The 26,809-nt window shown below is 40.1% G+C and overlaps 1 protein-coding gene across 1 annotated transcript in view; it reads left to right on the top strand.

Moving 5' to 3' along the window:
* The window catches only part of nr3c2 (nuclear receptor subfamily 3, group C, member 2), an 80,351-nt gene extending 53,542 nt beyond the window's left edge, over positions 1-26,809 (top strand). The window contains exons 4-9 of the mRNA XM_088303751.1: positions 7,805-7,921; positions 8,927-9,265; positions 12,440-12,584; positions 14,619-14,749; positions 20,224-20,381; positions 22,354-26,809. Coding sequence (XP_088159877.1) covers positions 7,805-7,921; positions 8,927-9,265; positions 12,440-12,584; positions 14,619-14,749; positions 20,224-20,381; positions 22,354-22,509 — 1,046 coding nt within the window. The 3' untranslated portion in view covers positions 22,510-26,809. The remainder of the gene's footprint in view (positions 1-7,804; positions 7,922-8,926; positions 9,266-12,439; positions 12,585-14,618; positions 14,750-20,223; positions 20,382-22,353) is intronic.

Here is a 26,809-nt window from a genome sequence, read left to right as displayed (position 1 = left end):
TGTTGCGTTATTCGGCCAAATGCCTCAGCGCTTTGTGGCAATGCATTGTTTGCATTCTGGGATGCATTTGTTTGAGTGGCCAAAACAAAAAAATAGGGCACGTAAATGGACCAATTTTGTTGTGGCAAAGAGAGGGAATTTCAAGACAGTGTTGGTGATTGTTCTTTGCCACAAGCACTTTGAAGATCTGTTTTCTCAACCGTTTTACCTATGATAAAGGGTTTGCAAAAAGATAGGCGTCATTAGAATCCATTTTGAAAAACCTGTGGTGTGTTGTAGGTATTGAAACAGCTGGTGTGTAACTGACGGCTGTGAAGTATGTATGCGGGATGCGCATGCATGGAGCCCAGGAGAATGAGTGTGCGGGAGTTAAGTAGAGAGTTGAACACCAAGCGTGTATATATACCTTAAATACCTTTCCAATGACAATGTAGGAAACCAACTAACCATAAGTGTGGTCTCTGTATTAGCAGAATAAATAGAGAAAGTATTGATATTTTGCTTTGTAAGTCCATTTCTGATTGGCTTAATACACTTTCAATGGTGAGCGCTGCCATAGTTAAATAGATATATATAGTAGCCATAGTTACACCACATGGAATGCGCTTTGTTACTGCTCCAGCCGTTGTGAAATGCGCTATATAAATAAAGTTGTATTGTATAGCCATAAATATCAATGACGTCACACCGGGTTTGTCGCTCGGCAGAATCTCACTTCGGGAAAATGATTATTTTGTCAAATACACCAAATTAAAAAACGTAATGCTTTATAATTTGTATTGTGTGTACTGACTATTTGTGACACAAAAAGATTTAATTTGGCCATTTTCTGAACTTACTTCACACTAGGTCTTTAAGTTTGCTTCATCGTCTGGCTGCCAGGATGGCCGAGTGGTCTAAGGCGCCGCGTTCCGGACCCAGTCTCCCCAGGAGGCCTGGGTTCGAATCTCGTGGCTGCCAGGATGGCCGAGTGGTCTAAGGCGCCGCGTTCAGGACCCAGTCTCCCCAGGAGGCCTGGGTTCGAATCTCGAATTTCCCCATTGTGGGACTAATAAAGGCATTATTATTATTATTATTATTATTATTTCTTTCACAGCTTTAAATTCGCGTCATCGTTGCTAACAAAATGCGGAAACGACCAAGCGCTCCTTTGTTAATTGTTTTTAAATTTTCTATTAAAGAACATCTGTGCTCAATAAACAGCTCCGCGCGGCGCGGCGCGGCGCGGCACATCGGCGTTTGGGACGCCAGCGCATTATTCACGTGTCATCAGCGTCTTGGCGCGTCGGCGCTCCGTAATAATATTCCCCTTTTAGCTCGCCTCGCTTGTTTTTGCCAGTCCCTCTTATTGAAGCGCAAAGATTTACGAACGGCAGCAGCCCGCCGCCTTGCTGTAAAAGCATCGCTTGCCAGTCCGCTTACGTCTCCCACTGGCGAAAAAGAGAGGTCAGGCGAGGACGCCGCTTGCGCTGTCGGGGCGTCCAATCGGTTTTTTTTTCTCCCCAGCTCGGGACCCGGCCTCCCACAATACTGAATGGCTCAGGTTGTGTGTGCGCGCGCGTGTGTGTGCGCGCGGGGGGGGGTTACGTAACGTCAGCTGGAGCGCAGCCACCTCGCCAACACGTCTCGCAACATACAAGTCGTAATCGCGAAGATTCCAGACGCTCGAACACGCGCGTGTGTGTGCAGAGGTAAATCTACTGTAAGCGACGAGCGTGCGTGTGACCCACATTGTCTAAAGGTATTTAGGTTTGAGGCACACACTGTCTAATGCAGCCTAGAAAACCTGCAGTAAGCATGTAGTATGTGTTCAGATCCAGGGCTCCTCCTGCAGTGATACACTAAAGATGCTAAGCTAACATGATAAATGGCTTTAAAAATGTTGGACAGCTTTAAAAAACACTGATAAAAAGAAACAACTCAATTATTTTCTGTGGGGTTGGCCAACTGCCACAGTCAATTGGTAAGAGGCAATTTTTTTGTAAATTGATAAAGAGTCCTGAGGGGGGGAAAAGGTACATATTTTGATCATAGTGCCGCATCTATCATTTTTTTTTGTATTCAGATAACCTGAAAATGATGGAGTCAAGAGAAAAATAGATCACACTTGATGACTGAAAACTTTTTTTTTCAAATAAAACATTTATTTTCCTCAATTTAAACTATGTATAGCATCAAACTTTGTCATTCTAAAAACATTGAGATGTGGGGCTGTGAGACGAAGAGACATTTAGAAGCACAGTAGCAATTTTGCCAGCTAAAATGTGGCATTTGAGTAAGCCTGGTTTGTTAAATAATGGTAATTGATTGCAGTCAGAATCAAATTGTGAGTCGTTTTTGCTTTGAAGTCTCCTTACTAAGCGACTGAACATGATTTCAAGATGAGATTGTGCCAATATGGGTGGCAGCAGTTTATGATGGCAAAAGAAACTTAAAACCAGCCTCCATCGATACAACTCGTAAAGACAACTGAAATCAGACACCACTCCATCACGTGCTGCCAGGAATAACTTCAAAATAAAAGGCAGTGTGGTTCTGTATTAGGGAAGATTTTATTTTGAAGTTGTCCTTCTCACCACGTTGGTGGCGTGTTACTGCCATGCATAGCATGAACAATTGTTGCTGCAACTAGCTTGACTTGTCTTGACGATAGTGCACACCAACTTGACGAGTGACAGGAGCAGAAATAATTCCTCAAGCATATTTCTTTAATCGAGGTACTTGAATTACTGAAGGACTCGTTTCCGTCCTTGTACACATACTTTGTGGGGGTTGCCATCTGCACCAACCAACTTTAGTATATTAAGCGCCTTCTGTTGACCTTAAAATAAGTCTCAGCATGGTTAGCTTAAAAAAAAAAAATCCATGGGTTGGTGAATTTGCAAATGTGAATATGCGAGAGTTCACTTTATGAGCATAATGATTTACCAACCTACTGTTTAGCCCACACAGATTATTTGGATGGGGTGGCCATCTGCTTCATTCCATTTGGTTGAAAATCAATGTTATGTTGGAAAAAAGTAGAAGTTTAAGCCTACTTGTAAAAATATAAGAACGTCACAAAAATAGAGTGGATTCATGCGTACTTGCAGTTCGGCATCATAGATTGAAATATTTGTGGATTTTTGGGGCGGGACCAATTGCGCTGTGAGTCTCTCCAATTAAAGACGATTCGATGCATATCTCCATACATGCAGTGCGATACGATTCAAAGACTGATCATTTGAAAGTGGAAATAATTGGGTTCAATTTGGTGGAATCACAATTCGATTTGTTAAGTTTGAGGGCATATGATGCAATGAGTTAGTTGTGGTCATTTTTACGTTATGAATCAATTTGTCAAGTACTGACTTTGCGTAAATGTGGAGGTTTATCAACGGCGAAGAAGAGTATTTGTAGCTTTAAACTGGTAACAAAATCGAGACGCTCTCCAAAGCCCAAACTATTTAATTTATTCAATTGCAAGAAACAACAAATCAGTCAATTCAAATTGATTCATAACAATTTATAACTTTTTGAAAGGCATTTTACGGGCTGAGCTATATTGAGACTGATTTATTTGGTTGTGAACCAATCCCCTCAGATTATATAAATAAAATTGATTTTGACTTAAAAATAAAAATGATTTTGATTTTAACTGCAGTATTTTTTTTACAATCACAAACTTGATTGTGTTTTTTCTTTTAAACGTTTTTGTCATGGCAGTTTATAATTAGTATCAATATCCCCCTTGAATATCACTGATTTAAATACATAAATAAATACACTTAAAAATGAAAGTGAAATTAAAGACAATGCAAAACCTAATGAAATGAAGAGAAAATCCGAAAGAGTCAAATTTAAACTAAAATAAAAGTGCAATGAAAGAAAAGAAAAGCAAAAAGATCCACAATACAAATACGGGGAGGTGGGAGAGCAAAATATGCATAAAGATAATATACCGAATCTATAATTCATCAGATTGATAGAAGAATGTGCATGTGTGTGACGTGATTTCATCTGCAAAATTCCACAGATCAACGTCAAAATGCCAAGTGTGCATAACAAACATCAGACAACACACAAAAAATTAGTTTGACAAATGTTTTTCAGTGATTTGATCACATCTTCAGCTCGCCACTCACAATTTCATCACTCGGATTTGTTTGCTTCAATTACTAATGCGTGGCCATCACAGGATGGACAAAGCCTTTTTTTCATGAATGGTTGATGAAATGGTGTTAATCCATCACCAGGGTGACATGGATTTTAGCACATGGATGGCGACCTGTGACCGTTAACACAAGCGGCGGCGCTGAATGACGTTTTGTAGTACTGAGGAGGCGGGGGCAGACTCTTACTGTTGTTTCCTCGAGGCTTTAAACGTTACTGCCTTTAAAAATAAATTGTCAACTTGGCTTTACTTAAAAAAAAGTCTGTGCTCGTGTGTGTATGTATGATTTTTTATTTTTTTTAGAGAGTGTTTCCCTTGCAGAATGATGTAACAGGATGCAGCAATTCACAAGAGTGGGTAATTGCCGAGCACAATATTACATAAAAGCTCAAATAAATACATTTCAATTGATTTTCTGTATGCATGAAACATAAAAAAATACCAAAATAATACAACCATTTATTAATACTGTACTGTAAGTAAAAATACATTTTATAACAAATCAAGCTTTTTTTTTTCACTTTTTAAAAAATATCGGCAGGTTTCAAAGATGGGAGACTTTTATCTTGCCAGTATTTGCCAGAAATTTCTGCATTTTCTTCAGCGTTGCTGTCGGCCTGTTGGCATCACGCCCCCCTTTCCCTTTTTATTCATTTTATTGGGACGTCCATCTTTGGGGAATGTTACTGTTGTGCTGTAGTTTCTCCACTTGATGATAACGGTCTTCACTGTGAGAAATTGAATGCCTTAGAAATTCTTTGGCGCAGTTCTCCTGTTTGATACCGGCTGTTGAAGCTTTTTGCGGACCATAACTTGCACTTTCATGAATGACTACAAAATGTGAGGAAAAGCCTACGAAAAAATTGGCTTTATTTGGTTGATTTTGAGCATAGCCACATCCTCTATAGGAGGTTTTGCACACTCAGTACAATCTTGTTTTTATTTTTACTTTCCCTCTCATAGTTAATCACAATTATCTTCACATTCAAATAAGGGTGAGTAGACTTTTTATATCCTTTGTACATGCAGAGGATGATGCAGGTCCAAATTTGGATCATTAAGCTTTGCCGCTGGCGTGCGTTAAAATATACATGATACAAACCTAATGGCATTTGCTGTTTGATTGTCAAGGCAGTATATGTGTTTTGATGATCAGGGCTTGGCCGATTAATCGGTCGACCAATTACATCGCGTGATATCGCTTAAAATTTTATTTCCCCACACCCCATTTTTATTTTTAATTAAGTCATTTTTGGGTTTTTTTTATTTACACACTATCATATAACAAGGCAAGACAAAAATAGTGGCATTTAAGCATCCCCCCCCAAAAAAAAAAAATCTGCGGATATTTTCTCCGATATTTCTGTTAAGTTAAGCACTTAAGGACAAAGTCGAACTTTATTATTGTATTTCATATCTTTATTCTTTTGGCATTAAGGGACCAGAAAACAAGTTTTTATTTCATTATATATTTTTAAATCGATTGACCAATGACTCGGTTATCAGAAACGTATCCTGCCAAATATCAGAATCGGCATCATCACGGAAAAAAAAAAAAATCCCATCTGTTGGACGCTAATTATTATATAGATTGATGCTAAGTGACATTTCAGTCATTCTTGCATCCATCTAATAATGGCCTAACGCATGCACATTTACTGACTTCTGCCCATGTGACAACACAATCATTAACCCGACTCAGAGGAACAAGCCCGACGGTCACGAGTTGTAACGGGGTGTGTGGTGCGATTGTGTTCTGTCAATGCATAAGGAGGAATGTTAGGGGGGTGGTCTTGGGTCCACTGGCCGCTCCTGCCTGCTATGTGTTTCCTGTGTCGCAGTTTACTGCTTTTTAGAGCGGGAAAAATGTGCTTATGTAACAGTCATGTGACTTTGCCAGAAATAGTGAAGCGGGGCTACAGCTGCTGCCTCTCCTCCTGCAGCTCGCCTCCTTGGCTTTTGGCACATGCACACGCACACACACACGCATGGCCAAATGCAGTCCACGCCAGGACGTACAAAAAAGTGCACGTGAAAACTCCAAAAGCATGAGGACACAAAAAACACACACACGCATACACACAAGCTCAATATGCACACTATGTAGAGCGAGGTCACGCACTGGGCTCACAGGGCTTTCCGTGTGTGTGTGCGTTTTACAAGCCATGAATAAGGATTGCAGTGTGTGTGTGTGTGTGTGTACGTGTGTTTTTTTTCTTCAAATTGCCAAGTGAAGCGGCGTAGGGTACGCATGTGTGTGTGTATACGCGCATGTGTGTGTAGGCGTATGGCGCTCCGAGTCGCAAGAAGAAGCGAGGGATGGATGGATAAATGGAAGGGAAGGAGGGAGCTGACTGGCTGTAGCTGAGGGCCAGACGTGGGGCGCGTTAGCATCACTGTCACGCCGGTCCGCTTCTTCGAGACACTTCTCATAGGCTATCGTTGTACATGCGACGTTTAACAGTACGCTGCTTTATTTTGGTAGGTGTCGACTTCCTGTTTCCTGCTGCTTTTCAGGACTGCCACGGCATATGTCTGTGTCCGTTTCTTTGCGCTGAGTGAGAATGGAGTTTAGCATGTTCCGTAGCCACTTCGGGGTCAACGGATTAGTCCAAATCTAATTGAGCCACTGTGAATTTAAGAGGGCAAACACTATTGTTTTCATTTTGCAAGCGAGTGATTTTAAGTTTGATGGCTGCAATACAATCCGGGGGAGGGGGGTATATATCTTGGGCAAACTACGGCCCGGGGCCACATGCGGCCCGGCCCGTTAAACGTTTTAATCCGGCCCGCCGAACTTGAAAAAAATTAAATGTTGTTAATGTTTTATTTTCGAAATATTGTGGTTCTTAAAAGCCATATATATTGTTGTACTGCTTTTGTTCACTTTCATTTAAAATTAAATGTATGTTTTTTCTCAGATGAGGTGAGGTTGCCAAAACACTCCATCCATCTGCCCCTCTGTCAAATTTTAGAACCCATTGTGGCCCGCCATTCAAAAAGTTTGCCCACCCCAGATCTTGATGATTTATATGGCAATGACTACTTCTTGATAGTTGGTTTTATAGCAATTGTGGTTTTCCTCGCATTTTGAACTTTGGCCAAAAAATCATTTTCTGATCTGAAACTGAGGTCATTATAGTCTTTCATGGATTCACTCCTACAACTGCTGGGTCAACATGAACTCAAACTGGGTGAAAAACCTAGCCCAGTGTTGGGTCCACAAGGGACTGAGCCCAATCTGCTGGTTTGGGGAATTGACGCAGCACTATGGGAGGGTCGTCTGCCCTGACCCCGATTCGAACCCAGTCAGTGGTGTTACCCGCTGATTCATGCATCCATCCAATTCCAATGTTTTATGAGAATGTCCAATTAAATTTACTTCAACCAAAAAAAATATGTCCAAAATGATTCGCAGCTTCAATGAGCTCAAATACTTCTTAAAACAAAAACACTGATAAACATTCAAATACATTTATCATTATTTCATGAAAGATCTCGAACTGTCAAGCTTTTCTTTGGACAAATCAGAACGGTTGCAAAACATACTCGGCTGTTGTCACAGTGCCCTCTGCTGTTTCAGCTGGGACACAGCACAACTTTGCCTCTCATGCAAATCGTACACTGACGATCTTCATTTGTTTCTGTTAGGCCAGCACAACTACCTTTGTGCTGGGAGGAACGACTGCATCATCGACAAGATCCGAAGAAAAAACTGCCCGGCGTGTCGCGTACGCAAGTGCCTCCAGGCCGGGATGAACCTCGGAGGTGAGGACTCGAAGTACCGTAGCTAGGATGCTGCTCACGTCTACCCGTGCCTGTGGCGTACCACAAGGTTCAATGTTAGGCCCGATTTTATTGTATATACTGCATCTTGGCAAAATAACAGATGTCACAAAATCTCCTTTCACCACAGTGCAAGAAAAAAACACATACCTTCAACAAAGACTGCAAGCTACTGAAAAATAATGCTGACATCTCACATCAGTTGCTAGATTTTTTCCAATTCAGTGACTGAAAATATGAAATAATTCTCTTCAACATGCCAAACTCAAGTTATATTGTTGCATCCAGCCTTAGCACCATTCCAAATAATATCTCACTCACAGCCAAATATTTACAAGTAGTTTTATTTATTTTCAGATTTCATCTTCACAACTCGCATCACAACTCAGTCGTCCAGTCATACTTTTTCAACAAACACATCATAGCCAAAATAAAATAGATCCATCCCCTAATTTTCTCCAGGTTAGATTATCGCCACTCACTGGTATCATTAAAAAAGTTTTCTAGCCTCCACTGGTTCAAAATGCCGAGTCAAATAAACCACATGATGTTGCCTCATCACATTGGCTTCTAGTTTGTTTCACAATTGATTTCAAGATTTTACTGAAGCTATCGAACTCAACTTTTATTCCCACGAGTCGATGAAATCTTTTAAATCACTTGTTAAAACTGCCCCTCCCTCCTCTTCAGTCATTTGTTTTTACTAATGAGTAGTAATGAGAACTTTATTCATGACGGAATTGAGATTATCATCAGGTTAAGTGGCCCGCACTTCATTTATGCATTCAAAGGATGTCTGGTCCATGATTATCTACATTGTAGAAAACCGTCATTGGCAAGACACCAAGAATACCACCACCTGCCCGCAATCTCCTTTTCCGCAGTTTTATGAAATTCTCTGCTTCAGAACGGCACCCTATTTTTGGGGACTTTTCAGTTTTCTGCCTCAATTCCTGTTCCTGTCTAACAGTACGCTCCTCCCAACAGCTCGTAAATCCAAGAAGTTGGGCAAGTTAAAGGGAGTCAGCGACGACCCGCAGGCGACTAAGGAGAGCCAGGTGGCGGCCGGTGTGGACATCCTGTCGTCGGAGAAGGAGCTAAACACCAGCGCCGCCAACGCCGCCCTGGTGCCCCGCGGGGCGAGCGTGGTCACACCTTTCCTGCCGCCGTCCATCTGCAGCGTGCTGGAGCTCATCGAGCCCGAAGAGGTGTACTCGGGCTTCGACAATACACAGCCCGACACCACGGACCACCTGCTGTCCAGCCTCAACTGCCTGGCCGGCAAGCAGATGGTGCGCCTGGTCAAGTGGGCCAAAGTACTTCCAGGTTAGTGCGGACGTGCGGCCTCGATGCTATTTTAGGGTAGGCTTTTTTTTTTTCATTTAAAAAGAACAACATTTGCAGCAAAAAAAGTTGAATTAAACAGTGCCTTCAAATAAATATTAGAATTTAAGGCAGAGATTGCCCATATGTGACTATTTATTACATGTACTGTTTGTGTGGGGGTGTGTGTGTGTGTGTGTGTCTATATACATTCCGTAAATATGCTGGCGATATGAATTGAATTTCCGTGTAAATCGCAATTAACCCTTTAATTCTCCCCAAATCTCAAAATAAATATCCAAATACAAATTTTATACTTCATATTAATAACATAAAAGTAATTAAAATAAAAAAATAAGATACTAAAACACCGCTGAGAACTGGGGCCATCATGTGAAGAAGTTTTTTGTGTAAGCATTTACATTACATTACAAATGCGATCTTGGTCGGTCTGGTGTGTGAAAATATGTTCTCAAAGTTCTTCGCATCCGCAGAAGAGACGTCATCACTCATGATGAGGCGAGGCTTATTAAAGTAAAATATAAACTAAACAACTTTGCAGATTTGATCTAACCGGCTGCCAGCACTCTCCCTCCAACTCGCGGAGCGCATTTTGGACTCCAGATGATGTCAATGACTGATACATGCGACCTGGCTGTTCGGCGGCGGTCGCGTTCCCAAAAATCCCATATGTATCCAATCTAGGACCACGAATGAAAGTGGCTCAAGTGTTCATACTGTCAACAACAAAAAAAGATCCTGGTCGCAAACGGGCTCAAGTCCGATCTGGGATCTGGATCGCATTAGCCGGCAATGTGAACTTAAAATGCTGGACGAGGCAAAAAAAGGATGCAAGGTTTTTTGTGAATATTTAACAAACCGTTATGATACAATTCTTTTCTAAATTGACAATGATGTATCATGAAATAAATGTGCATATATATGATATACAAATACAAAGATACTTCATTTGTCAACAATTACATTTTTAACACTAACTTAATCTATACATTCAGATTATTATTATACAATATACAATTATAGTATTTTGTAAATTATTAACAATAATAATGGTTGTGATGAATGGAAAAACTATGTACTGCTATAGGCTATATTTTTAATTTCCTGATTTAAAAAAAACTGAAGAAACATTTCTTATTATAATTGGAGAGTATCTATTTTGTAATTTTTTATTTAAATTTTGATATTCATATATCTGCTTGATGATTACATAATATATTTTACAAGTAGTATATAAAAAAATGAAACAAAAAATGTATGAGTGGGATGTATTCCAATGAATTAAAAAAAATTAACACATCTGATGAAATTTATTGTTTAAAAAAAAACATGAATACTCCGTTCCGTCATGTGTGATCCGAGGGTGAATAGTTTTGTTTGATTTCACTTTTTCTTAATCCTAGAGCATCTTTAGACACTTGTACCATGGTTAAAAACGTTACTAAACAAAGTGCCGAAAGCATTGCCGCCATCCACGGCTCACGTTGAGCCTTCTACTTTCGATTAAATGTCAGTCCAATAAAATGTAAATGAAAAGCCTCTTGTTATGCAATCCCACGTTTTAATGAAGACGATATTCGTCCCCGCGCTCGCTCGTGTTGTCTGTCAGGCCTGCCGCTTTTCTTTCCTTTCAGCCCTGGAAACCATTGGGCAAATCTTCCAATAAGATTACCAATCAAATCCTATTTGAGCATTAAATAGAAATGGGGATTTATAAGAGTGAAGGCATTTACATCACAGCTCTGGCCAGATGTTGCCTCTGATGTGGCTCATTACAGTGCAGTTAGATGAGATAAAGATGTTCCGTGGGGGAAGATCAACCAGTTAGCTTGAAAGGCAGAGGCGTATTAAATTCCATCCTGTTATATTGCCCGTCAAGTTGCCCCCGAAGGGAAAAAAAAAAATCTAGTTTTTGTTTTACTGTACAAAATTCTTAGTATAGAAGTTCTTCTCTTGGCTTTTTATTTAAATGAAAATGTTCTTGGCCACATTTGAATGATTTACTGTGAGTAACATAGCCCTGTGACTTTTTTTTTTTTAACTTAAAACTCAAGTTGCCCTTGTCCTTGACCTTTTTTTTTCTTTTTTCATATTTTTCAAAGAGGTGGATTAAAACACTTATTGCAATGCAATTTTTTGTTTTTCCTCCATTTTATTATATATTCACATATTTGAATTTGCAGTTTTGTACGTTAGCCGTTCTTTTTTTTGGTGGGTCAAGTCACTGAAAATCATCTTGAATTAATTCTTGGGGTTTAAACTTTAAAATTTGAAACTAACACTGTGCATTCCGAATGACTGCTGTAAAATGAGAGGCATATTAAACGTAACTCTTCTATTATAACGCAGGTCAAGTGACAATTTCAAGAGAAAACTTGCAGCTGAGCAAATAGTTTAGATTTTTTTTCCGTTTTATTTATTTTTATTTATTTTACCCCGTTGTCGGCCTTTGCACACCACTGGGTGGATTCATGACATTTCTGTTCATTTCAATGGTTAAAGAACGCGACGCAATTGCTACACAAGTCTTTTGGGTTACAAGTGTGATCACGGAACCAAGTGAACTCGTACGTTGAGGCGGCAGCGTATTGCATTACAGAATGTGAGCGACGTGTTTGAAAAGGAGCAAGGCGACATCCCCACTGACGCAAATAGTCCAAGCGCCTGGCGGATAAGTCGCTTGTCTGTCCTCAGTTGGCTTTTTGGTGTTGTTCTATGGAGCTCCTCGCCAGGCATTGATTGAGAGTTTGGCACCATTCCCATTCCGACTTCTATTTCTGGAGGCCCTCGCAAGGCATCATAACTGGAATCCTCGCAGGGATTTTGCATGTTACCAGAGACGAAGCATTATCTCTGACGTGTGGATTACAAATTAATAGTTGTGATCATGCGACATTTGGGAAACGATATAAGTGCTGCAAATGTGAATCGTTTCATTTGTTTCCAATCGTCACCTACTTTTTAACGTAACGTTGCAGCACGAAGAAAAGCATGGGCCTCCCAATTTGTAATTTCACTTTCATATTTAAAAAGCTTCTGCTTTGTATATGATCAACAACCTCAGTGATCAGAAAAACTTTTTTGTTGCGTCGAGATGCACAACGATTAATCGGCACCTAAACTGAAATTATTCATTATGTGTTTTTTTTGCGCTAGGTTTTCGAGGATTGCCCATCGAGGACCAAATTACGCTGATCCAGTATTCGTGGATGTGTTTGTCCTCGTTTTGTCTCGGCTGGCGCTCCTACAAACACACCAATGGACAGATGCTCTACTTCGCTCCTGACCTCATCTTCAACGAGTAAGTCCTCACACACATACAGTAGCTTACAATCATATTTAAAAATAAATGCCTTGTTTTGGGATGAACACTTGGGCCCACTGCACGACTGTAATGGTCGTTATGGTTGTACTGCTAACTTTTCGGTGTTAATTGCTTTAAATAATAAACAATATAGGCCAAGTGAGAACAAGAAATATCCGCGTGCCAACTCGAGGGATTTTCTCAAACAGGGTAACATTCCTGTTTTCACTGCTTAAACCACTTCCAGGCTGGATGGGCCGTTTGTTCCTCTTTGAAAAGGAATTCTGATGTCATGCTCAGCCATGGAAAAAAAAAAGCATCTAATTGTTTTTTCAGCCGGATGCCGACTGGTGTCAGTTGCCTGAACGCGAATGACGTGATGAGTTCCTCTTCTGGTCGAAGGAAAATAATTTTTAGACAAGTAGAAACAATAAAGTGCTGCGAAAAGCAGCAGCTCAATTTGGACAGTGAGTCAGCAAAAGAAATTCCAGGCAAGCAGCTGGACAGAATATGTGCAGCCACTTTTACCAACCAACTTTTATTATATTGATGTGCGTTTGTTAATGTTATTACCTTACTTGCTGGATGTTTTGGTTATATGTTCGATAAATGTTCAATTCCATACATGTTGTAATTAATTAATTATTTAATTAACATTAATTCATCATAATTACTTTAGCTTACAATATGGTAGATAGCTGGTACATAGATCAGTACTTCTCAATTATTTTCTGCTACACCCCCGCCCCCCCAGCAAAAAGAAAACAATTCGGGCCTCCATGACACCACCCTGTCTCCGGCTCCACTATAAATAATGGCGTTTTCTTTGCAAAACAAACCTACTCCGTCGAGTCAATACTCTCTGCGCACAATGGGCAAGGAGAGCGCCACGGCCAACTACTGAAGTTGATGTGCAATTACACTTTTATTGTACTGCAGCGGGGAAAAAAAGCATGTTCCCCAGGGGCACACGCGTCCCCTTAGCATCGCACCTAGCACCCCCAGTGGGGGTCCCGGCCCACTATTTGAGAAGCACTGTTAGATGTACAGTAATGACTGTTAGGTTAAACTTATGTTTGTTAGACATTGCATGAGATGCTATTACATTGTTATTACATTGTTACATACATACATTGTTATTACAACATTATGCTAGTTATCCTACGCTACGTAAATCCAACATATTGTATTTTATACAACACAAAATGTTTCACATAAGTTACAGTACCCTACGTTATGTTAACTCGACAACACTTGATATATATTACGTTCAAATAAAATGCATAACCTTATGTTAAAGTTGATGTTCCTCCACCTCAGGTTAGAGACATACTGTCTTGCAGCCAGCAGGGCACTTGACCCTTATTTGGTGGTCAGTCCCCCGCCCTCCGGCCGCGATCTTTGTACCATTCCGGCCTTGATAACCCCCCCCCCCGACCTCCAAAAAAATAACACCGCTGCGGGAGAGATGCTAACGGCAGAGGTTTATTTAAACATTAGCTGGCTAAATCACGATTCAAATCACCTTATTACCGGCTTATTAAGATCTTATTTGTCTCCTTCTTTCTTCTTCTCCATGAACGTGCCCAATGCTAGTCAATACGTATTATTGGTGTTTAGGGATTTTGGTATTCACCGGGGACGGCCTGCTGTACTGTATATGTAATGCAAAAAATACATTTGAGGTACAGGTATTTGTTCACTCGGGGGTCACCAAGTGTACAATCCATGACTGCGTGACGTGGGAGTCATCGAATTAGAGTCAGTCTGCGTGTTGAGTCCAGTTGCAGCCTTAGCGGCTAAAGTGCAAATGAGATTTTCTATTTATTTTGTGTTTGTTTAATTTTCTATTCACTTTGTTTTGATGAGGTGTACAGTGCTAATTTTGTCTCACACTATGTAGCGAAAATATTTCGAGCAAAGGTTTTCTTGCTTTGCTCGATATTGTCTTTTAGAAGAATTCTTCCATAATAAGATTGCTTCCTTTGTCTGATTGCCACCACATAACAGTCCTTCCTTGCTCATTTTCAGAGACCGGATGCAACAGTCTGCCATGTACAGCCTGTGTCTGGGTATGAGGCAGGTGAGCCAGGAGTTTGTTCGGCTGCAGCTCACCTATGACGAGTTCCTCTCCATGAAAGTCCTGCTGCTTCTCAGCACAAGTAAGACAGCCAGCTACAAGCCCGTGTACATCTTTGTCGCTAAATTCTAAACTTCTAGATGAAATGTGATGGACAGGTTTTTCAGAATGAAAATTAGACAAAAAGTGAGCTTCGAAGGACTTTTTCAGACGGATGTTCGGACAAGGAGGGATGACTTCAAAGCAAAACTTAAAATTGAATGAAGCAAGGAGTGAAATCCTGGGTAATTTTCAAATCCCAGCTGGGGACTTTTTTAGGTCCCAGTATATCATGGAAAACAAGGACACCTGGTCCTTGGCCCCAATCACTGGCATTGTTTTAATAACTGCCATGTCAGCCCAGTTATTGTAAGATCACTGATTGAAAATCTGGATAATGAATGTTCATACTGATCATACAACAAGCCATGATTTGAAACAAACTTAAGATGTGGGGAAGCAGAGGAACACATGGCGATTGAAAGCTCACACCGTTGTTTTCATTCTATACCCTTGACTTGACCCTTGACGTGTTTTATAATAAAACCTTGATCCAACGTCTTGGGAAAAGAGGATGTCTGGTCACTCACTGGCAGTGGCACACCCAATAACCATGTGGAAAGTGATTTATAATCTGGCTATTGATGATATTGTGAAGCCACAGTGCAGTGGAAGAGTGAATGCAGACCTATGTCCTTTGGCTCATATGTATATTACTCTGGCTATCTCAATTAGTAAATATAAATGCTGACTTGAGATAGTCCAGAATGATTCTCAAATCCTTCTTGAAGCCCTCACACTTCCTAAAAAAAAAAAAAAGTATCCAAGAAAAAGAGGACACCTGGGCTGAAATTTCTAGTTTTTCCCCCACCAATCACGTCTGCAGGCTGTCACTATCCACACCCTTCACTGGCTATTAAACTCTGCAAAAAGTCTCAAAAGCCCACTGGGAACCCGCACTTCATGCATTTTACATGCTGGTGGTGGTGGGGTAAGAAATTAAGCAGAATAGTGGCGAGTTTGAGAAGTCTGCATGCTGTCTAGACCACTTTGAAGCGCCAACACCGGTGCCAATCAGTGGAATTATTTCTGGCACATAGAGACATCTTCCTGATTGGACAAAATGCACTTTGAGAGACAACCAGTAAGTTTTCACATCACACACACAAAAAAAATGGTAAAGGTTTTTCACCCAGGATGTAGCAAAAGTGTGTTTGGTCGAGATTTACAATTCCAAACCAAACTTAAGTCGACTGAAACATGATTTTAGAAATTCTGTGAACCGGAACCACTAAATCAAACCATTTTGAGGAAACGTTTCAGGGGAACACTTATGTGTATGTTTTGTGGGAAAAGAGGACGCCTGGTTGCCAAATTTCAAATTCAGTTGAAATCTTTGACTGTACTGTCAAAATCGTGCGTGCTGGAAGGCCGCCCTTAAAAAGCACCGTCCACGGAACACAATTGGAGAATGCATTTAGATTTCAGTGTCTAGTTCAGTATCCATTGGCCTATTATATTTCTTAATCACCCAAAATATTCTGACGAAAAATCAGACTTGACTTAGTGAAAACCTGTCTGGATACTTTTTCTTGGTCCCAAAAATGTCATGAGAAATGAGGATGGAGACCTTTTCGACCAAGTAGCATGCATAATCTTAAAAAAACTTGCGAGAAGCGCTTCAGATAATGGATGGATGGAATAAAAATCCATTATCGCAAGATTTACCCTTTCAAATGGGGTACATTTAAGGACAAAGCAATGAGCGAAAAAGGAAGCCATCTTTGAAAAACAAAGACAAAAGGAGAGTCAAAGGGGGGTCATCGCCGGGCCTTCTGTTGCCGTGGCCTCCCTCTCCGGTGCTCGCCGCTTGCCTGGAGCTTTGCCACCGAGCGCTGCCGGACTCGGCCGTGCTCCAAGAGCTGCAATTTTCCTCTTTCGCGACGTCTGTCAATTGGTAAAGAAAGGCGACGCACAACAAGATTTGCAAAGTCACCTTTTGAATGTTCGTGGTTGGCCTGTTGTGTTAATTGAGGATGGGTTATGTATGGTATGAGGCAGTATGAGGTCGGCAAAATTCGGATTCGGCGTCGAGTAAGGTTTAGCGTCAGGGTGATGTAAGTTTTAAGAGCGAGGGATTCGAATGTCCCCCTGCCTGTCTTATTAAAAACGTAAAAGTTGGATAAACAGCCAGTTTGCTAATCCTAAACGCAGAAAACCTAAGTGCGACTGTACCATTCGGAAAGCGGTTGGGACTCATTTTCACAGGCGAGCATGCCATCTCCTAGGCGACTTTTGGGGAAAGCTCCGTTAGTTCCAGCAATTCACAGAGTAAGCTGGCGGAAAGGGAAGAAGAGTGTTTACACACTAGTTGTCAGAGCTGGTCGGCGTACGATGGCGGGCCATGAGCGCCTCTGGGCTGGAACCAACCAAAGCACGAGGGGATAAAGAGGACGAGAGAGGAGCTGCTAATGCTCTCTGACCTTGGGCTTAGGTTTCAACCCAGCCCGTGGTGTCTGATGACCCCGTTTGGCATTGGGTAGGCGAGCGCTTTCGCCTCACCTCTGCAAAAACACATGATACTGCAAATGAGTTGAGAAATGTTCACGGTCGAATAGAAGCACTTATTAAAGGATATATATATTGTGGCGCTCATGAGGCAGGCTTACAATCACTTTCTCACACAATACCGATGCAAGTCAAAACCCAAAACTATCGCCCAACACCAAACATGTATTTCTCTGTCATTCCTATCACAGGTGCTGCAAAGCATTCTGATGCTTGAGACTTTTTATGCATCCTTTCACGAGAGAAAAGTTCACCTAATTTCGTGTTGATGGGTGAAACTGGTGACGTGGGCCCACTTCCCTTTTTCCACAGAATAATCATTTGCATAGTTTGTAAATAACCTTATGAATCTGACATAATTCAAAGTGTTTTCATTTGTCATTTCGATAAATGGCATCAACAGAATAAAGGTAAGGCTGAGATTCAGATCACGTTAAACTGCAAAATCATTCAGTGAGCAACTGCATGCAGTATCCTGTAGTTGGATATCAGAAAAAAGAAATCAGGTGGTACCTTGCAAAATAATGACGTCATAATACAAGATTTGCAAAGTATATGCAAATCAATTTTTCATGTCAGAAACATGCTTTATAAATGACTTTAATGTTTACAAATGCTTATCTAATGCTTATTACTGTGTACTTATAAATCTTTAGCAAATTTCCTCCAAAACAGCTTCTTCAAACCAAAATGGTTAACGTCCTCTTTGATTGTGGGCATGGGACAGGCGTCGTTTTATGACAGCGATGTTCAGTTAATTGCGTGTCAATCTGTGAAACTCTTGTCAGGGTCATTTTTTTTTTCGAACTTTCCAGAGATTTCATAAGTCAGGCACAAAAATAGGTCGACACAAATGGGGATGCAAAGCCATTCAATTACTTGATTATTTGATGGAATAGTCAATAGGGTAATCAATTCAAACAAGATTCAGGAGTGGCAGACATTTTCATGCCTTCGATTACAATAGACATGTCCGCTCCGTTTTGTGCTGATTGAGGAAACTGGTGATTGTCAATTTTCGCTGTGAATTCAGAATTGGCTTCTTGAGAACTGATGATAGACTTGTTGCTAAAACTGGTGACGGAGGACAATATTTTTATAATTTTCAGGCATATCGAGGGCCCCAAACAAGTTGCGTTTACCTGCAACAAAAACATCTTTTTTCACGAGTGTGACCTGTTTCGAGGGACGGGGGGCGGTCGCTGGGGGATGGGGCGGGCGCATACTCTGTACCGGTCCTAAATGCCAAGTCAGTTTCTATTCAGGGCATATGTAGGTCACCAGCCAGGGAGAAAAAAGAAAAACAAACAACGACAAAAGGTCCAAACAGATCTTTTGGGTATTAGCACATTCTCATCATGTCAGCCGTGAAATAAGTCCGGCCCGCTTCACACTGTCCTGCACCAATCTGTTTTTGGATCTTCTCGGTGAACGCCACGGCTCGAGGGCGTTTGCTCATCTGTGCAGAAAGAGGCGAAAATGATCAGACGAATACGCAAGAGCGCTCCCGAGTTATTGACCTAGGACCATCCCTTCTTTAAACAGACGCAATGCTAACCGACAGGAAGAGGCCAACGGGCGAACCGTTCCACCGCAGCATCATCTCGACTCGTCGCTCTTCAAACCGTTGCTAGATATTCAGAAAGAAAAGTAGTTCTAAAAAAAGGCAATTTTCTTGGTGATGTGTCTAAAATGCAAATCATTTACTCGATGATAATGCTCCTACTGGTTTACATGTTTGGTCGGTTTTCCAGCTCCACCAATAATCTGATATCTCTAATGGTTGTTTGTGAATGCACAAAAAATGGAAAATTCTCCCCAAAATGGCAGCTTCCAACCTTGACACATTTTTGTGCATTCTGTCATGGCAAACATGTTGAGTGAATTTCATTTTGCAGGCCCGATTTTCACGGAATTTGCCAGCAAAATGTCAGTTTCAGGCCAAAATAGCTGAATTGATGTTCACTTTGGGCAAAGGTAGTTGAGTGTGTTTCAAGTAGCCTGTGAATCATAAGACACCTAATTTCTGGTTGCTTGGTGAAACTGGTGGTTTATATTTTTTTCTGACATTCCAAGTTACAGTCTAATCCAGGGCTGGGCAAACTTTTTGATTGGTGGGCCACAATGGGTTCTAAAATTTGACAGAGGGGCCGGATCAAGTGCCAATGGATGGAGTGTTTTAGTAACCTCACCTCATCGGAGAAAAAAATACAAATTTTAAATGAAAGCGGACAAAAGCATTACAACAATATATGTCTTTAAAAAAAACACAGTATTTAGAAAATAAAACATGAACAAGGTTTATTCATTTGATTTTTTTCAAGTTCTGCGGGCCGAAAAACCTTTTAACGGGCTGCATGTGGACCCCGGGCCGTAGTTTGCTTGTGTCCTGTTACCATGGACATGCAACTGAAATTCCCAATTAGTAAAAATGATATGTGGGGATCTTCTTTTGGTCTATTTTCGTGGAATTTGCCCCCACAATGCTTCATAAGAAATCTGCCAACCTCTTGCTCAATTCGGGCATGGTTTCTAGAGACTAGACACGTTCAGCCAATTTAGTGTCGCAGGTTAATTAAATGTTTTTTGTGAATTTGCTCCCAAAATAACAAATATTCTGTTCACTTCCCAACATGGGTCATTGAGACGCCTTCGGGTGAGCATGGCTGTGGTAGAGTTGTCGTCTCCCAACTGAGAGGTTGTGGGTTTGAAGTCAAAGTTTCCTTGAGTAAGATACTGAGCCCCGAATTGCTCAAGATGCTGCATCATTCATAGCGGAATGAGAAATCCGTGTCAAACGCTTTGAGAGTCCTTGTGTGTGCAACAGTTCAAAACAACCGTAAACACCGTTTACCATTTGTACGTCCTCTTATGATCGACATGCCCACCCAATTTTGGGTTGATCGGTGAGGGCCAAAAAGAATACTGTGGCATCTGCTTGCTTCGTAGTTCCCAAGGAGGGTCTGAAGAACCAGGGGGCGTTTGAGGAGATGCGAGTTAATTACATCAAGGAGCTCCGGCGCTCTGTGGGGAAGGCCACCAACAACTCGGGCCAGACCTGGCAGCGCTTCTTCCAGCTCACCAAGCTACTGGACGCCATGCATGGTGTAAGTAGACCCCGGCGTCGCCCTCGCCAGCCGCCGCCTACGACAGTACCACCCCTCCTTTGGCAACGTTGCACACGTTCACTGGCAACTTTGGGCCACTGATATCATTGCATTTTTTCCCCCCTCTCTTTCTGGAATGGCAGCAGAGCGGATTTGGATCATACTTAGTGGTTGGCTGATGCAGTGGCTCCAAATAAGGATTACTGCATCCCAATCTGGCCCCCCGAGGGGTTGCGGTTATTTCGGCCGACCAGAACAGAAGGGGGATCAATGGCAACTGACAGTTTTCTGGATCACAGTTAGCAGTGGACACTGTAGAGCTCCCGCTTGCCAAAATTCACCAACATTAATGAGTGGATGAAAAGGGTTAATGCATCATAGATGCTGAAATCACAAGTGCTCCCTTGTGGTGAGGTAAATTGAACTGGAAAGGGGTCAAAGTCCATTCTGCTGCAGTCAGAATCCATTTTGGTTGCTCTACACGAAAGTGAAAAATTTGGACTCTAATTCAGCTTGTAAGACACAAATGTAGCAAAGAAGCGATTTGGGTTAAGACAAGACTTGGTATGTATCCGATATAAATGAAATACAACACTATTATCACAAAACTGAAAATTGGATTGTTTGAAGAAAGATTGTTTTACAAGAATACAGTTAAAATATCACAAAAAAATATCACAAAAAATATTTCTTTTTATGACTTTGTAAAAGCATAATCATAATTTGATGCTAAAAAAGTTTACATTTGTCAGTAATGCCATAATGAGAAAAGTTCATATTAGTTGTAATTTCAAGGAAAAAAAATCTCAATTTTCCAATATATTTTTCCACACAAAACAATCATAGACGTTAATTCTGTTTGTAAAAAAAAATAATTCTGTTTGTAAAAAAAATGTAAAAAGACATCTTTTTGATAGAGATTTTTTTTACATGAAAATAGTTTTAATACAAGGAGATATTGTGCAAAGAAATGCATTTTCTACTGCTATTGAAAAAACAAGTGATTTTACGACAAAAGAGCATTTGTAAATTGTAATTTTCAGGTGTGTCCTGATCCAAATTTTTTCACTTCCAATCCAATACCAAGGAGAAAATATGATTATTATTATGAATGTTATTACAAACATTTGGGCTACCTGAATTCAACCCCAAACACAGGAATTTACTGCACTTGAATAACATAAATGAAAAATAAATTAAAGCAGGCCTCTAGACTGTTTTGTTGCTGAATATGTCAACTTGCAGAAATTCACTTCCTTAACAATTTATGTTAATTTTTCCTATTTTTTTATTCCGTGAAGATCATTCCAGCGGGACTGCACATGGGAGTGTTTTACTATGTATTTAATATTCATGCTTCAAAGAACAAATCACTCACAGATATTATTTACTGAATAGTGCGTTTTGCACATACCTGCGCACACACAAATTTTTAAATAAATGCAGGACCTTATTTGAGTGCTGATAATATAATATAAATGATTAAAAGTGTCACTCGCTATTGTTGCACTTCCATCAAGCCATGGCTGTTATTCTCATTATTGATGACTATTATAAAAGTACCAACACCGTCTTTGCTATCTCTATAGCAATTCGTAATTGTGCAACAAGTTTTGTCGTTTGCTATTGTCCGTGCAATATTGGAAATCGTAAACTGGCGATGAAAAGTTTACTTTGTGCTGCGATTAGCCTCAAGTACAGTTGCATTAAAGCGTGGAGAATCTGAGCAGGCAGCCAAGTTTAAGTGATTAGGAAAATGACAAGAAAAACATTTAGCTTGACTTACAAAGCAGAATATTTTTCCCCGTCTTGGTTATATTAAGTTTGTTGCTGGGAAACATTCGTAAGGCTGAATCATCTGTGCCTCATTGACACCCCCACCCTCCAAAATAAATAAATAAAAACAGCCATGCACTGCTGAAACTGCTCTGTGCTGAATCTAAAATGCATTTTGTCTTGGTTTGCACGGCAGCTGGTGGCCAACCTGCTGGACTTCTGCTTCTACACCTTCCGAGAGTCTCAGGCCCTGAAGGTGGCGTTCCCTGACATGCTGGTGGAGATCATCAGCGACCAGATACCAAAGGTGGAGTCGGGCCTCACCCACACCATCTACTTCCACAAGAAGTGACGGGAGCGTAAAAAAACAAAAACAAAAAAAAAAACATTCAAAAATGCTTGGCCGAGAACTCAGAGAGAAATGGCAAGGGTGGAAAAACTTTGCGAGCGAGCACCCGTAGTGCACCACCTGAACACGCTGGAGGAAAACAAAGGACCGGAATTGTCGGGTCGTAGTCGGGAATATGTCCCTCTGCCGTGCCGCCCCTTGCCCCTATGACCGCCTTTGCACCCCAAAGACGCTAACTATCTTTTCAACGGAGATAAAGCCATACATTTCCCTTGGATGTGCTAGTGCTACATCCACACTAACACACCACACGACACAGATGCACTAAAACCCCCTAAAATTAAATATCATTTAAATTAACTGTGGCTTATGTAGTCTCTCACATACATGAATCAATATCAAGTTTATAATGCCAATAGATAGACATTGCTTTGCAGCATATCTACAGCTGAATTACAGGACAGACAAATAAAACAATAAAAAAAAACAATAAAACACCACGCTTGACTATAAGGCCAAAGGTCTAGTTGAATATATTCCAAGGGCTACATGTATAACGTTTGTACATGCTTCACCATGAGCTCACTTTCAAATTCAATTGGTGTTATCAAAGTCCAAAATGATTCCTACCCACGTGAATTTGGACGTGTTGAATTATGCAGGATACAACACTGGAGGTAACTTTTACAAATTAGGTTGGAGACTTATTTTGCAATAAAAAAAAAATTGGCGAGCATTTTGAGGGAAAATAGGGAGTTTTTAATAGTTTTAAAGAGTGAATCACAAAGAAAAAGTGCTAATAAAGAAATTTGTATTTTTTTCCCTAAAGTTTTAATGCAGAAGAATAACAGAGTCCTTAATATTGAAAATTATTTTGACTAATGTTCAAAAGTTACAATTTTTTTTATGAAAGAACTATTGTAAATGCAGGATTAAAAACAGGAAGTTGTGAATTTTAAAAATACTCAGAAGACTAAAAGAAAAAAAAATGGTTTTCTGATAAAAAAAAAAAGAAATATAGCTTAAGAAAAAAAATACTTATAAATAAATTTAAAAAAGCCCACTTTTAAGAGAAAAAAAATATCTCATTTACTTCCAGCGTCAAATCTTCAGGTAGGGTATGAATTATTTTGGACTCAACAGTACGTTTGCAGTTCAGAAGTGCAATGAAACAATCCAAAGTAATATGCAAAAGGCGGATGGAGTCACCACGGAAGGCGTACAATCAAGACAATAATGTTGAGTGATTCAGTTTGTAAAAAAACAAAAAAAAAAACAACTACAAAATGCCGCTAATGGATTGGCCGGCTGGGCGGTAATGGTGGTCGGTCGCTTTTGTTATCTCCAGAGCAGCCACCATTTCACGTCTGTTTTTACTCACAAGCAAAGCCAGCCCTTTGTGACCCGACTCTTCCCACAAATAATACCATGAATAAAGCATTTTTACAAGAGTTGTCTTTATTATTTGTTTTTGCTGACAAGCCGCTCCTTTGACATTAAGGTGCTTCATTTCTTACCGATGCCAGGCTGAACATTATATGTACAGTGACTTTGAATGAACAAAATGCAAAAACACACACACAACGATAGCCCTTCAACTAAAATGATGTCCCGATTTTGTGAGTTATTTAGAGCCCTTTTTTTTTATCTTTAGCTGGGAAAAACCCTCAAAATATTTTTTTCAAAAAACAAAAAAACTCAACTATATGATATTTAGATTTTTAGAATTCTAAGCAAACATTTCATTTCAGTTCAAATATTAACACTTAAAATTGTAATATTTTTTTACTTTTAGACAAACCTACGCCCCCACCCCCCCAATAACGTAAAATGTAATTTTGGGGGTAGATTTTTTAAATTAAATTTAATTAAAAAAATGGTAATTATAAATTATATACAATTTAATATATATTATATATATATATATATATATATATTTCTTTTTTTTCCCCCTCAAAGATATATTTTTTTTGCTTCTTTTCATTTTATTCCTCTTAACAAAATCCCCCTCAAGTACAAGTATTATTTGTTTGTGTTTTGGATTACAACTCACAAAATTTAGACATACTTTGAGTTGAACAGCGACAAAATACACACACACACACACACACACACTGTACAGTTGATTAAAAACGGAGACTTAATCTACAGTACTTAATGTACAGCTATTAACTAACTAGCGAGAGCTATTGTTAAGTTTGGAAGAACGCTTTACGGTATGATTTGTTGTACTTTGTTGACAAATATTTCCCAAAAACCATGCTACTGAGGAGCGTTAACATCACAATCCCCGCCTAACTTAACAACTACTTTCCCAAATTTGACCGTGTGAAAATTGTATGACGTGTTTGGTGGTGGATTAGCCATATCATGTTTGCTTCATTATCTTTTTTTTTTTTTTTTGCACAAAGGAGGTACAGTTGAGAAGCAGCTAGCGAGCGTTGTAGTCCTTTCCGTCCCGGTTTTTGTCGACAATTTCGATAAAGCGCTGTGAAGGAATGGGGACGTCACTCTCTGACGGCTTTTGTTTTGAATACAGTGTAACCTCCAACATGCCAGTTGACTTCCAAGGAATTTCAAGTGTTTTTTGTTTGTTTGTTTTTTAGCCCCAAAAGAAAACGTATAATCATTCAATTTGTAGCCGCTGTAAAACATTTATGTAACATCCCAAATATGCAGAATACAAATGACTGAAAATTGATATTTTCAAGGAAATAAGGGCAGAGACGTAAAAAATGAAGTGAGAAGTCATAATTTAACAAAGCAAAAATGCATGCTTGTGTCACCTTTTACAGGAAAAACACATTTTTGGTTGTTGCTAGGCAGGATTCATTGGGCAAAATTATCCATGCCCAATCTAAAATTATTGCTACGGTGCCATCTTGTGGCCAAGGAACTGCTGAAGTGAATTGAGAACCTACCTTTATGCAAAAAGTAGTGCTTTGCCCCGATCTTATTTCATTATATGTGCCAAGAAACGTTAGAAATGTTAAAATTAGTTGTTGCAGACTAAAGTAGAGCTTTTTCCCATCTATAGTCAATTAAAAATATTTTTAACATAATGGTGGTCGTGGGATTGATTCTGGCCTTCCTGTGTGGAGTTTGCATGTTCTCCCCGTGCCTGCGTGGGTTTCCTTCGGGTACTCCGGTTTTCTTCCGCATTCCAAAAACGTGCATGGCAGATTGGGCACTCTAAATTGCACCGAGGTGTGAGTGTGAGCACGGATGGATGTTTGTCTATTTGTGACCTGCGATTGGCTGGCAACCAGCTCAGGGTGTACCACGCCTACTGCACAAAGATAACTGGGATAGGCTCGGGCGCGCCCGCAACCCCGATAATGGATGGGTGAATTTCTCAACAATGTAAAAACTTTTGCAGTTTAAACGCAAGCAAGATTTGAAATTAGCTTCGTGTCACTCAACCAAATCTCCTCAACTCGCTGACCAAAGCCACGCCCCTAACCAACATCAACCGTAACCAAGCAGATGTTAGCCGCAGCGGCTGCTTTTGTAGCATGGCGTTACGCCGTTACCCATTTCAAACAAAATTAGGACAACACCAATTATTTGCGAGCCAAATTTTCTACTTTGCAGGTTCCACTGTATTTATGGAAAAAAACCACGTAATTTTTTTTTCTCTTTTTCATGATGAGCCCCCAAGCTCATCCCCACCTCTCCGCCTGCGCCCATTTGTTTGTCCTTTGTAAGGAATCAACGCTAACGTCTAAATAAGGTTGACTGGGAAAGTATTTTTGAGAGAATTATATTTTGCTGGAAAATAATATTTAAGTACTTTTGTCTATAAAAAAAAAAAAATAAAGCCAATTTTTTTGTAAATGCATGCGTTTTGATGACAACAAGATGTTTACATTGTACTTAAGAAACAAAAGAAAGAATGAAAAAAGGGAAACTTGTGCCTTTTTCTAATAGCACCCAATTTAACACTACTGTACATACGGCAAAAAAAGAAGAAAAATCCTTGTTCTGTTGCGTGTTAAGCATTTCTACGGAAGGATGTGTTTACCCCCACTCGCCGTGTTTTCTGTGTTGGAAGGAGAAATGAATGTACGATACAAATTGTGACAGACTTACTACCTGAATATGAGACAGAAGACATTTACAAACGTATTTTTTCTTTTTTTTACTTTTTTCTCCTCTCGCTGTTTATGTGACAAAAAAGTATTTTATTTTGTAACATGTGATGGATTTTTTTTTCTTTTTGGAGTTGTTGCTGTAGAGATGATTTCCTAATCCAAGGCGCAATTGTTGACCAGCACCACATTAAAATCAACAAGTCACCACA

This window comes from Idiotropiscis lumnitzeri, chromosome 8 (genome assembly GCF_059441095.1).
Source record: "Idiotropiscis lumnitzeri isolate Australia: NSW breed Sydney's pygmy pipehorse chromosome 8, RoL_Ilum_1.0, whole genome shotgun sequence".
Classification (NCBI taxonomy): Eukaryota; Metazoa; Chordata; class Actinopteri; order Syngnathiformes; family Syngnathidae; genus Idiotropiscis; species Idiotropiscis lumnitzeri.
The sequence above is the reverse complement of the archived record's forward strand: the minus strand, read 5'-3'. Positions and strand labels throughout refer to the sequence as shown.